Source organism: Miscanthus floridulus, chromosome 18 (assembly GCF_019320115.1).
Source record: "Miscanthus floridulus cultivar M001 chromosome 18, ASM1932011v1, whole genome shotgun sequence".
Taxonomy (NCBI): domain Eukaryota; kingdom Viridiplantae; phylum Streptophyta; class Magnoliopsida; order Poales; family Poaceae; genus Miscanthus; species Miscanthus floridulus.
The window spans coordinates 84,639,195-84,653,190 of NC_089597.1; the positions used below are offsets into that span (position 1 = coordinate 84,639,195).

Genomic DNA, 13,996 nt, shown 5'->3' on the forward strand with positions numbered 1-13,996 from the left:
ACCTAGACACGGCGGGCAGCGGCACATGCTCAGAGACTCGACGCGGTAGGTAAAATGAAGGGTGAGATGAGTGCCATGACGGAAAGGCGGTGACAGCTACAGCTCCGTCACAGCCACACGCGTAGCTCGGCGGCCGGAAGTTGGTGAGCGCGCGCACTGTGGTAGTGGGACCAGACTCAGCCAGCCAGGTTAGCCAACGCAAAGCCAGGGCGCAGCGCGGCATTGGCCTGGCACATGAGCTAGCCAGTGATCACAGCTCGGTCATGACATGAGCCTGGCACCAACAACGTTGTGCCCACGGTGACCATGAACTCAGACCGAGCGACTGCTATTGGTGATGTACATGCATTTTAAAGCGAAGCGAAAGCTACTAACGATCACAATTGAGGCACAACTAATCTCCTATCCTAAAGTCAACATTACCAGCGTCCTAGCAAAGCCATCACCATGGCCAGAGAGCAACCAGAGAGGGGGATAGATGGATGCCAACATGAGCTCATCGCGCTAAACACCAGTTAACGAACAAAGCATCAACAACATGGTTACAACACGTTCCAACGAAGTTTGGGGAATTTTTAAGGGAGCAACGCGACACCCAACGCAACTACGACCTACCCCATGCCCAAGAGCTTACTTAGATGCAACCAACAATACAAAAATATGAAACTAGTGTTTAACCATTTTTGTTATAATTTAAACACCAAAATGGCAGTGTCTACTACTCTTTCAAACTTAGAAAAGACAAGAGTTCAATTTGAACTTAGCAACCATGAACACTTTTGCCACAATTTTTATAAGGCCTAATCTTGATTAACTTCAACCAACAAGTACTCCATGCAATAGTCCATACTTTATACTAAACCATAGGAATAAAATATTTAAGCACTATTTAATTACTTTGCTCAATATAACTCACCAAAAGTAGTACTTTAACATAAGTTCAGATCTTTGCCGACTTAACGAGAAGGTTGATTTTAATTCCCAATTTGATTTTTGGAGCTCCCAAGAACATTAGTTAACACGTTTATTTTCCAAAAATTAAAGTTGCATTTTCACCTGCACCACTTGCTCATCATCTTTACATAAGCGCTATACACAAGTTACATTTTATTTTTGTTTATAGAAATTATTTTTTGTACCAAACAATTAAAACTACTTATTTTATTATTCTTGTTAGGATTTTTATTAGCACATTTACGCACTGAGTAAATTAACTTAGATATTTATTTGATTTCTCTCAACCATAAAAGTGAGTCGCATAGGGTTTGTTTATCATTTCATGTGTGTTTTAAAATTTTAAAACTCAAGAACTTGTTTTGCTAATTTCTCTTAGGCCTTAACCTAGGTGCTAAGCACTCTCGTAACACCAGAGGTATTACAACCTTCCCCCTTAAAAGAATCTTGTCCCGAGAGTAGTCAGAAAGGAAAAATGCGATTACACTTCATAGATCTAAAATTACACGAGAGATCACACGACTTCGAATACTAAATGCTCAGGAATTTAGAGATACACGATTAAGAACAAACCTAGTACAACCAAAAGTTTACTCTAGAAGTTGAGCTAGATGAGAACAATGGAGAAACAACAAGATAATGATCAACCAAAACATGGCGTATGTCCAACAGATCCAAAAACACGAGGGTGAGAAATCGATCATCGTGAACCCTAAAACTTAACTAACCAGAGGTGGACTTGAACTTCGTTGACAAAATCCAGATCCTTTCTTCTTCTCAGATTATACAATCACCCACGCCTATGGATCCGTTATTCCACTATGCATCTTACTGGCTCTGCTGTCCTGTGGTACCAAACAGTCCAATCCGCTCTCCTAGCCATGAATTGGGATGATTTTTGTGCTACAGTTTGCGCTAAATTTGACAGGGATGAGCATATCCACCTACTCAGACATTTCTTCCACATTCACCAAAACCATTTTGTGCATGAATATATAGAACATTTTTGTGATCTTGTTCACCAGCTTCTTGCCCATGATCCTACATTTGCCACAGCTACCATAACAAATAGATTTGTAGATGGGCTTAAGAAAGAAATCAAGTCTGTTCTTATGATGCATAGACCTCAAGATCTAGACTTTGCGAGTTCCTTGGCTTTATTGCAGGAAGAAGCTCTATTGGACCCTACCAACAGTAGCAGGAGGAATGAAGCAAATTCAAGTTTCAAGAAGTTTCCGCCAGATAATGTAAAAGGAAATACATATCCAGCTGGTTATTCTCCAAGGTACTCTCCTAGCCCAGGAGAGGAGAAGAAGGGGGTTGAATCAAGCAAGGGAAGAACTGGTGATGACAGACTTTCAACTCTCAAACAGTACCGGAAGGCAAAAGGGCTGTGTTTCAAATGTGGTGAAAAATGGAATCCTGGACATAAATGTCAAAATGTCTCTCAGCATGCTATGGAAGAAGTGTGGGATTTCTTATCTGATGACCATATTGAACCTCAATCTTCTGTAGAGGAGGAATTGGACTCAGGGGATGACTTGATGGCAATATCTGTGCAAGCACTGAAGGGAACTGAAAGTAACACTTCAATTCGGCTGAGAGGTTTTATCTCTGATCAAGAGGCATTCATGCTAGTTGATTCAGGGAGTACTCATTGTTTTATCAGTGAAGCTGCAGCTACCGAGATTCCTGACAAGAGAGCTCTGACAGTTCCTGTACAAGTTAAGGTTGTAAATGGAAACATTCTGAATTGCACTCATGAATTACCAGATCAAGTCTGGATGCTGCAGGGTGTTCCTTTCAAGAGCACCTTCAAGATCATACCTCTTAGTACTTACGATGCTATTCTGGGAATGGATTGGCTAGAAGGAAATAGTCCCATGCAAGTTCACTGGGCTGAGAAATGGTTGCAGTTTGAGCATAAGGGCAATCCTATCACAATCCAAGGTATCTCTTCTTCAGCGCAATTGGGTCCTCTGATTTCACCAAGTCAACTGGATTCTATGGTGCGATAGAACTCTATGCTATGTTGTGTGCAACTCAATCCAGTGGTTGAAGCCCATTCTGCTGAAACTATTATCCCAGCCAAGATTCAAGTCTTAATCTAGAAATACTCAGAGCTATTTCAACCGGTACCTAGATTGCCACCTAAGAGGCAAGGTGATCATACTATACCGCTACAACCCGGTGCAGCACCGTTCAGGCTCAGACCATACCATTATAACCCTTTTTAGAAGGACGAAATAGAGAAGCAGATCAAGGAGATGTTGGAAAAGGGGCTTATCAAGCACAGTTCTAGCCTATTTTCATCTCGAACTCTTCTGGTCAGAAAGAAAACCGGGGATTCGTGTCTTTGTGTTGACTACACACGTCTGAACGCATTAACAGTTAAGAATAAATATCCATTGCCAGTCATAGATGAGTTGCTTGATGAACTAAGTGGGGCAGCCTGGTTTTCCTCTTGGATCTGTGTTCAGGGTTTCATCAGATCAGAATGGCCGAAGGGCATGAACATAAGACTGCTTTTCAAACGCACAATGGACACTATGAATATCAAGTGATGCCTTATGGGGTTGGGGTTACTAGAGGCCTGGCCACCTTTCAAGAAGTTATGAACACTATATTGGCCCCAGTCCTCAGGAAGTTTGTTGTCATGTTCATTGATGACGTGCTTATCTACAGTTCTAGCTGGCAAGAACATTTGCAGCACCTAGAAGCGGTATTCAAGATTCTACAACAAAATTGGCTCTATGTGAAGCTTTTGAAATGTTCATTCGTGAAACACGAGCTCAGCTATCTCGGCTGTGTTATCAGCTCGACAGGAGTGTCCACAGACCCTAAGAAGATACAGATAATAGCAGATTGGCCTGTCCCTAAGTCGATCAAGGTGTTAAGAAGCTTTCTAGGGATGGCTGGATACTACCGGAAGTACGTTAGAAATTTTGGACTATTGGCCAAGCCATTGACCAATTTACTGAAAAAGGGGTAGTTTATGTTTGGACTTCGGAGATGGAAGCCTCTCTTCAAACTCTGAAAATGACATTGATGACTGCCCCGTGCTTGCCCAGCCGGATTTCTCCAAGACGTTTGTCCAGAAACAGACGCTTCTGACAAGGGGATAGGTGCTGTACTGTTATAAGACGGGCATCCGCTGGCCTACGTGAGTAAGGCATTGGGGCCCAAGGTGTTGGTCCCGAGACCTCCGGTTTGGGTGAGTCGACCGCACACCGTCCTTGCCGACTACACACACTACGTCTAGAGATAGCACAAGCACCAGCATTGGCCGAAGCTCTCCAGAGGAGATGGCAAAACTGAACTCACTCAACTTTACTGAGTTGCAGTGGGAAGCTATATATACAACTCTACCCATCTAATCCTAGTACACAGATAAGTTAGGCTATCTGGCTGCTACAGTGATTAGATGTGACAACAAGACTGACTTTGGCGCCTACCCCTATTGTGGCTACAGTGCGGTAGGGGAGCATTTTGGCACCTGCCCCTGCCGCGGCTATAGTGCAGCAGCAGGGGAGCCCTTTTGCCGCCTGCCCCTACCGCATGTACAGGCGAGGGAGCAGCAGATTATTTTACAATTCTTCTCTTAATCCTGTTGCTAACCCTAGAACCTTCACCATGCCGATCATCTTCTTTAGCTTCGTGAATCGAAGACGGCGGAGCGGCTTGGTGAGGACGTCCGTGAGTTGCCGATCAATTTCGACAAACTCGATGACGATCTGCCCTTTGTCGACACAGTCCCTGAGGAAGTGGAACTTGATGTCGATGTGCTTGCTCTGGTCATGGAGAACCAGATTCTTCGCGAGGGCGATGGTGGGCTGGTTGTCCACCATCAGTGCTGGTGGGTGAGCTTCCACACCGGTTAGCTTGCCCAGCAGCCGACGTAGCCACACAGCTTGACACGCTGCTGTGGCCGCCTCCACGTACTCTGCCTCACACATGGACAGCGCTACCACCTTCTGTTTCAGCGATAGCCATGATATTAGAGTTGACCCGAGGAAGACGAGCATGTTGGGGGTGCTCCGCTATCCGTCGATGTCCCCCACGATGTCTGCATCGCTGAATACAGTAAGCTGCAGCCCACTTCCGCTGGTCTTGGGGAAGACGATGACCTGATCCACCGTCCCCTTGACGTAGCACAGCAGCTGCTTCACCGTGGTCCAGTGATCCTCTCGGAGATCCTCCATAAAGCGGCTGATGTAGCCCACGGCGAACGCAATATCTGTGACAGAACCACCTAATTTATACAAATCATGTATGGTTGTCCCCGTTTAAAACGTTGACGCGCATATACTTTCACTTATATAAACCCAGTAGTCCGCCGAGTGTCACGAAGGACCTCGGTAAATCAACATCATAACCAAGATCACATGCTTAAGCAAATATACATCATATACACAGAGTTGCAGCGGAAATAATATTATAAATAGGTTCACAACTAATAGTACAAGTTTGGATTTCAAAACTGGTTAAGGGAAAACAACATAGCTTTCAAATGATTACATTAATATAAATTCTAAATACATTGCTAGCATAAGTGACATCCTCCGTCAAAAGCATATAGATGAGAAATAAATATAGAGTCACCGAGTCAATTGGCGGTTAGCCACCATCTTCCTCAGGCTGAGAATTTCACCTGCAACATGGTGAGATAAACCCTGAGTACTCGAATGTACTCAGCTAGACTTTCCCGTCATAAACCAGAAATAAAGTGACACCAAGGATTATGGAAGGCTTTATAAGTGGAGCTAGCTTGACAATATTTTGCATAAAAAGCCACTAATTCAGCTATATATTTTATAATTCGATCATCAAGTTAATTATAGCTATTCATCTATAGATTAGCAACTAACATGTGCCAAACATGTGGTATAGCATTTAGTAGCATAACAACAGTAACCATAGCTGGTGTAAAAGTTCCAAGTTCACCATAACCATCACTTCATAATCCAGTTACTACGATGTTGGAGCTAGCCAAGTTTCTCACTGTCCAGGAGAGACGGTGATTCGAATCAATTTCAACCAGCTGGGAATTTATTCCTAACACAAACCCAGACATACCTGCAGCAAGGTAGTCTTAGGTCACCTTTGGTACAACTCAGGTCCACATTTCATGGGTTCAATCAGTGTCGTATAATCAGGGACAACTAGCTACCCGGACGATTAGGCTTACTCTGCCCTTCGGCTCACATCTATCTCCCCTCACAACCTTACTACCATCCAGAGGGCACACTCTAACAGAATGGGGTCCAGCCTGAGTTGAGCTACTCGGCTTCACGGTCGGGACGAGTTATCCGGCCAGCTAAGTAAGAGGCATGCGTTCAATCTCAATAGAAGTTCCAACAACGGTACGGTCCTTAATCGGCACAGACAGAATAACATAAGCCAACCTACGCATAGACTCAGTCCGACCTTAAGTTACATTACCCCATATCTCAATAGCAAATATAGTCAACCATACTTTGGTATCCACCTATATCTCGCAGGTGACAGGAAATCACCCGACTTCTACCGATCTAAGCATGGCTAAGCATATATTCGATCCTAGACCTACATAGGGTCCAAGGTATATTTCTGGACAAGGTAGTTCTATGCATCTAGTGTTTCTAACCAACTCTTATAACCTAATGCATCAAACATAAATGATGCAATTGATATTTGTAAAAACATAGGAGGCTTAGAATACTTCAGGGCTTGCCTGGGACTCAACACTAGGTCAGTGTTTGTTAGATGACACTTGCTTGGCAAGCATCTCTCATCTCGGCACTTGCTTAGTCCTTCCGTCTTCTGGATGGATTCATCAAACTCCAACTTTTATATTTGGCACAACTTGAGTTGTTTAACAAAAATCCAAGAACATGAAATGCCAACCATCATCAACACTGTAAATCTCAGACTTAGCCAAAATTTCAAGATCCAAAACAACACTGGGTTCAATTTTGAGGCCTCAGTTTGACTAAGTTAGGGACCAAACTAGCTCTTGACCCTTAAACAAAGTTTGTTGTACACCTCTTGATCTACAACTTTGATTAAAGGATCATGGACTGGTTTAGCTTGGTTACGAAGATACAATTCTCTAAAGTGGGGTACACGAAACTGAAATCGAGACTCAGTTAACTCTTAGAAACAGATAGTCTTTGCTGATTTTGAAACTAACTTCGAAGATCCAAATAAACTCCAAACTTGATGAGACTTGCTTCATTATTTCCAGCACAAAGTGTACTTCAACTCATATTAAGGAATCCAATTGAGTTACCATATCAATTTGGAAGATAAAAATGTCACAACATGTCAACTCATTGTTGTCAATCAGGGACAATTTTCTGAGGCCAAAATAACACTGCATTCAGACTTGAAGCCCCTGTTGGAGCCACTTAGGAGTTGATTAGGGCTTGGTCCAAAGATAAAGTTTGTTCTACTTCACTTAAACTTCAACTTTTATTTAAGGTCCAACTCCATGCAAGCACTCTAGACAGTTGGTCAACACAGGCCAAAACCATATCATGAAAATTATAATTTTAGCTATTCCCACACTTAGAAACATTTTCTCAACACGAACCCTTCATGACTTTTATTGTAGAGTTCAATTAGAGTCAGTTGGGCAAGGTAGCAAGGTTTGGTTGACATCCCATGTTCCCATTCACCTTATGAAGCAATTTAAGCAAAAATATAACTGATCGTTTCATGTGACTTTTTTGTTCCAAACTTCATGAAACTTTTCCACTGTTTAAGATGGATGCATGTTGATGTAATGTACATGAAACAAGCATGTTTAACATTACTCTTGCGAAATCTTAACAAGGGTTCATATGTAAGCAAAGGTGTGTTGTCCAAGTTCAAGTTAGGACTCAATTTCATAGATTGGACCACAACACCTTCATCATCACTTCAAAATTATAAACTAGAGATCATAATCATTGCTTGACAAATCCTACTTAAGTCCAAATCCACTGCTTAACTTGTGACTAACACCTAGGGTCCTACAATGTCCGGCCTGGTGTGGACTAGGTAGCGCAAACCACAGACGATGCGTCGGTAGAGTGTTGTATCTACCTTTGCCGTGGTACTAGCTTTCGTCAGCTTTAGCCGCTCCTCCATCAAAGTCACACATGGCTTGCACTCAGCCATACCACTCCACTCCAACAACTTTGAGGCATACATGCTCTGATCGAGCGTGAGCGCCTTCTTCCCCTGTCTCACCTCGATGCCGAGGTAGTAGGAGAGCACGCCGAGATCGCTCATTCAAAAACAAGCCGCCATCTCATGCTTGAAGCTGTCGATGTCCTCCGCATGCATGCTGGTGATGATCAAGTCATCCATATACATGCTGACGATGAGCTCCTCCTTCCCCCATCACCACGTGTAGAGCACATGCATGGTTGCACACCGCGTGAACCCAAGCTCGCCCAGCGTGGCATCAAGCTTGGCATTCCACACTCGCAGGGCCTGCCGCAACCCATAGAGCGCCTTGCGTAGTTGGAGCACCCTGTGCTCCGCACCCTTGATGGCAAAACTCGGAGGTTGCCTAACGAAGACTGTCTTTGCCAGCTCGCCATTGAGGAAGGTCGATTTTACGTCTAGGTGATGGACGCGCCAGTCCTTCTCTACTACCAAAGCCAGCAGTAGTCAGATAGACTCCATGCACGCTACTAGTGCAAAGACTTCCTTAAAGTCGATGCCCTCGTGCTGGACAAAGCCTCAAGCGATGAGGTGTGCCTTGTGTTTGACAATGGCGCCGTGCTCGTCCTGCTTGACCTTGTACACCCACTTCACGTCAATCGGACGACATCCTGGAGGTGGATCGACAAGCTCCTAAGTCTCATTTTCCTCGATCGCCTTCATCTCGTCTAGCATCGCCCATTGCCAATTTGCATCATGCTCGACCAGCGCGAACGTGGGTGGTTCCTCTACATTGATGAGAAGCAGCTTTGGGTCATTGAGTAGCCGACCCATCAAGCCTGAGGACCCTGTGCCATCGACGATGTCATCCAGCCTGTGGAACCGCACCTCCTCACCATCAAGGAAGGCATCCATGAACTCAGTGATGTCGCTTGGAGGTGAGGCGAACTCGATCGGCATCGATGGAGTCCTCTGTTCCGTTGGAGTGGTTGGCATAGCACCTGGAGTGCTCGGCACCCTGGCTGCAGTGCTCGGCACTACTCCTGGACCGCTTGTCACCACTCTTAGAGTGGTTGGCACCACTGCAGGAGTGCTCGGCACTAGTCTTGGAGTGGTCGGCACCACTACAAGACCTCTCGGCTCTACTACGGGAGCATTCGGCACTCATCCTGGAGTGGTCGGCACCACTATAGGATCACTCGGCACCACTCCTTGAGTGCTTGGCACCCCTCCTAGAGTGCTCGGCACCACCCCAAGAGTGCTCAGCTCTGTTGTTGGAGTGGTCGGCACCTCTTCTCCAGCGTCTCTACCACCGTGGATGACCAAGTGCTCTACGACAAAGGTGCTGGTGAAGTTTCCAGCTTCCCCGTGCCTAGACTATCCTAGTCCTAGGCCACCTTCTTATCGAACACGACGTCGTGTGAGACAACCACCTTGCCCCCGCGTGGGTCATAGAGTTGGTACGCCTTGATACCTTCCTCGTAGCCCAGGAGCAGCATCGGTGTGCTCCTGTCCTCTAGCTTGGTGAGGACCAGCTTCGTCTTCCTAACGTGGCCAATGCAGCTGAATGTCTGGAGGAATGACACACTCAGCTTGCACCCATACCAAGCTTCGAACGGCGTCTTGCCCTTCAGGGCCTTGGTGGGCGCACGGTTGAGGATGAAAATCGCTGTGGTCACTGCCTCACCCTAGAACCTTACCGGCATGCTCTTAGCCTTCATCATGGATCGAGCCATGTTGACCACCATCTGGTTCCACCGCTCCACCACGATATTCTGCTGCAGCGAGTATGGCGTGGTGTGGTGTCATACCACACCCTAATCCATGCAGTACGCAGTGAACTCCACTGAAGTGAATTCATCACCGCGATCAGTCTACAGCACGCACAGCTTCCTATCGCTCTTCGCCTCCGCGCATGCCTAGAACTTCTTGATCACCTCCACTACCTCGTCCTTGCTCATCAGGAATTGTAGCCACATATAGCGACTACAATCATCCATGAGCAGAAGGAAGCACTATCGACCATCGTTTGTGGCTGGCGTGATTGGCCCGCAGAGATCGCTGTGGACGAGCTCGAGAGCGTCCACGGCGTGATACTTGGTCGCCTTTGGGAATGATAACCTCCTTTGGTTCCTGGCAAGGCAGCTGTCACACAGCTCACCTCCGTGCTTGATGTGAGGCAGCCCTCGGACCATCTTCTCCAGCTGACCGAGCACGCCGAAGCTGAGATGTCCGAACGGGGCATGCCACAGCCATGGCTCCTCGGTGTGCTGTGCTGCCAGGCACACCAGCTGCTCCACCTTCAAGTCGAGCAGGTATGATCCATTACATGAGCATTTTACCTTTGCGAGAAGACGCCGCTCCCAATCCCGAATCTTCAGGATCCCGCTCTCGATCAGTACCTCATATCCGCACTCATCCAGCTGCCCGATGCTAATGATGCTTGAACACAGCTGTGGGATGTAGTACACATCCATCAGCACGTGGTGCTCACCATTCTGGCACCTGAAGATGATGGTGTCGCGCCCTCGGATCGTCACCCTTGAGCCGTCACCGAACTTCACCATGTTGTTCATGTTACCGTCGAGCTCGAAGAAGGCTTCCTTGGAGTTCGTCATGTGGTTGTTGGCATCGGAGTCTAGATACCATTGCTGCTCCTGTTCACTGCCCACACGTCTGAGGTGGACTTGGGCACGCGGTTCGTTGATGTTGATAGCCTTCAGAGCCTTGCCGTGCCCTTCCACCGCCATCATCTCTCCCTTCTCCTTGGCCTCAACATCGTGCAGTGCATAGAATGTCATCATTAGGAGAGTGGCCTCATCATCCTCATCAGCCTACACTAAATAAGCATCAGCCTTCTTCTCCTGCTTACGATTTGGGCACTCCTTTGCCCAAGGCCCGTCTTCCCACAGCGCCGGCAGGCGTTGGGGTCGACCTTCTTCTTCGAAGAAGAAGAAGCCTTGCCACAGTGCTTGCCATCACCACCATGGCTGGAGGAGGCTTCCCTAGACTTCTTTCGGGCAGCCCACTCCTCCTCTGTTAGCAGCAGCTTGCCGCTGTCCGTCGTTGCTGTGGCCTGCTCCATGTGCTCGTCCATCACCCACAGACGGCCTGTCACATCCTCAATGGTGAGGGTGGACAAGTCTAGCATCGTCTCTATGGAGAGAGCGATCTAGATGTACTTCACCGGCATAGAGTGGAGGTACTTGGAGACCGCCTCTTCTTCATCGATGGTGACACCGTGGCTCCTCAGCTTGCTGATGAGCGACTACAGGCGAAGGGAGAAGTCATCCACCGACTCACCATCCTTGAACTTGGGGGTGGCGTACTCTTTCTTCAGCAGCTGGGCCGTTGCCTTCTTTGTGCGGTCAGAGCCAACGCGCATCGCTTCAATGACCTCCCACGCCTCCTTAGCATAGTTCTTCGCCCCCAGCGGCTCCCTGTACTCCGCTGGCACAGCAGCGAGGATAGCCTCCAATGCTAACATGTCATCTTCATTGTCGGTGCCCTTGTCAATGACATTCCAAAGCCGTCGGGCTCCGCCCACTCGCCATAGTTGGTGCGAGTTAGCGTCGGCTAACTGGAGCCGCTGACCTCCCGCACCGTTAGCACGACGACCTCCTGTCGTGGCTGGGCAGCCACAGCAGCGCCGCTGCTGTTGCCCATCTCTAAACCGTCCGTCATCGCCAGTGGTTAGTCCGGCGACGGCGCTTGTATGACTTTGATACCACTTGTTGGTCCCGAGATCTCCGGCATGGGTGAGCCGACCACTCACCGTCTTTGCCGACCACACACACTACGGCTAGAGGTAGAAGAAGGGAGGGAGAACAGAGCGCACACACACACACAACACAAGGACCAGCGTTGGCCGGAGCTCTACAGAGGAGATGACAAAAATGAACTCGCTCAACTTTACTGAGTTGCAGTGGGAAGCTATATATACAACTCTACTCATCTAATCCTAGTACACAGACATACCAGGCTGTCATGCTGCTGCAGTGACTAGATGTGACAACATGGCTGACTTTGGCGCCTACCCCTGCTGTGGGCACAGTGCGGCACGGGAGCTTTTCGGTGCCTGCCCCTGCCGCAGCTACAGTGCAGCGGCGAGGGAGCAGCAGATTACTTTACACAAGGCTCAGGGTCTGTTGATTTACGAAAAGGAGTGCTTCGCTATACTCTTAGCCGTGGATCATTGGCGCCCATACTTGCTTCATTCAGAGTTTATCATAAGAACAGATCAAAGAAGTTTGGTTCATCTCGACGATCAAAGGTTGACCACTCCGTGGCAACATAAGGTGGCAACATAAGGCTCTGACTAAATTGCTTGGTCTCGATTACAAGATAATCTACAAGCAAGGCAAGGAAAATCGGGTAGGGCAGATGCATTGTCCAGAACCAGTCATGCTGAAGATCATGAGTTGGCTGCAGTGACTGTGACGGTTTCCCCCTAGGTTCAGACCTTACAAGACGCCTATCTTCAGGATCCTGAAACGGCTAAGCTACTGCAAGAACTATCAGTAAAATCTCCTTCTGGTCATTATTCTCTGGTAAAGGTATTAATTTATTTCAAGGGCAGAATTTGGGTTGGCAATGCTATGGAAATCCAGCAGCAAATCTTGTGTGCACTACACTCTAGTGCGGTGGGAGGTCATTCTGGATATGAAGCCACTTACCACAGGGTGAAGAGGTTGTTTGCCTGGCCCCACCTGAAGCAAACTGTCAAAGATTATGTTGCTCAATGCACTACATGTCAACAGGCTAAGACTGAGAGGGTGGCATCTCCTGGGTTACTCTCACCATTACCCATACCTGAGGGAGCCTGGAGGTCACACAGCATGGATTTTATTGGAGGTTTACCGAGGTCAGGCTCCTACAACTGCATACTGGTGGTTGTTGATAGGTACTCGAAGTATGCTCACTTCCTCCCTCTGTCTCACCCATTTTCTGCATTACAAGTTGTTGTGCTGTTTATGAACAACATATTCAAACTCCATGGTTTACCTCAAGCAATACTATCAGATAGGGACAAGATATTCACCAGTAAACTGTGGAAGGAATTATTTAAGTTACTTGGAACTGCATTACATATGAGCAGCGCCTATCACCCCCAGTCTGATGGCCAGACCGAAAGGGTGAACCAATGTTTGGAAACCTACTTAAGGTGTTTTGTGCACTCTTGTCCTGCTAAATGGTCATCTTGGCTTGCATTGGCTGAATTCTAGTACAGCACATCATATCACACTTCTTTACGGAATACACCTTTCTTTGTGTTGTATGGTCATCATCCTCAGCAGCTGGGAATTGAAGCTCCTAGTGTCAGTCAGAACTCAGATCTGAACAGTTGGCTGCAAGACAGGGAGCTAGCACAGCAATTGGTCCAGCAACACCTCTTGAGGGCTCAGCGCAAAATGAAACTTCAGGCTGACAAGAAACATTCTTTCCGCAGTTTCCAGATTGGAGATACTGTGTCTGTCAAGATTCAGCCTTATGTTCAGACATCGTTGGCTAATCGTTCTTCAAACAAGCTCTCCTTCAGGTTCTTCGGCCCTTATAAGATTGTGGCGAAGATTGGTGATGTTGCATATCAACTTCAACTTCCAGAAGACTGCCTCATCCACTCAGTCTTTCATGTTTCTCAGCTAAAGCAAGCAATTGCTCCTAACACGGTGGTTAGTCAAGAACTACCCGATCCTACTATTCACTTTCAGGTACCTCAAGCTGTTCTGGATAGACGTCTTCATCACCACAACAACACCAGTGTGGCGCAAGTTCTTGTCAAATGGTCCCATCTGCCAGTGGAGCTGTCCACCTGGGAGGACGAGACGGCGCTTCGTCAAGAATTCCCAAGAGCGCCGGCTTGGGGTCAAGCCGTTCTTCATGGAGGGAGGGATGTCACCGACGCCAA

General features: G+C 47.1%; 1 protein-coding gene across 1 annotated transcript; it reads right to left on the bottom strand.

The window, feature by feature from the left end:
• Positions 1-4,994: 4,994 nt before the first annotated feature.
• LOC136524117 (uncharacterized mitochondrial protein AtMg00810-like) lies at positions 4,995-8,211 on the bottom strand. The gene is made up of 2 exons (XM_066517584.1): positions 7,989-8,211; positions 4,995-5,206 (listed from the first exon to the last, which is right to left on the bottom strand). Exons 1-2 carry the CDS (start codon positions 8,209-8,211, stop codon positions 4,995-4,997), a joined length of 435 nt encoding a protein of 144 aa, XP_066373681.1.
• Between the last annotated feature and the right edge of the window lie 5,785 nt (positions 8,212-13,996).

What these genes read in the sequence shown, in the direction of transcription:
- LOC136524117 (XM_066517584.1), bottom strand. Translation starts at nt 8,211, where the DNA reads ATGAGCGATCTCGGCGTGCTCTCCTACTACCTCGGCATCGAGGTGAGA. An exon ending in CTACCGACGCATCGTCTGTG is followed by an intron (nt 5,207 to 7,988) that starts GTTTGCGCTACC and finishes TGTATAAATTAG; the next exon opens with GTGGTTCTGTCACAGATATT.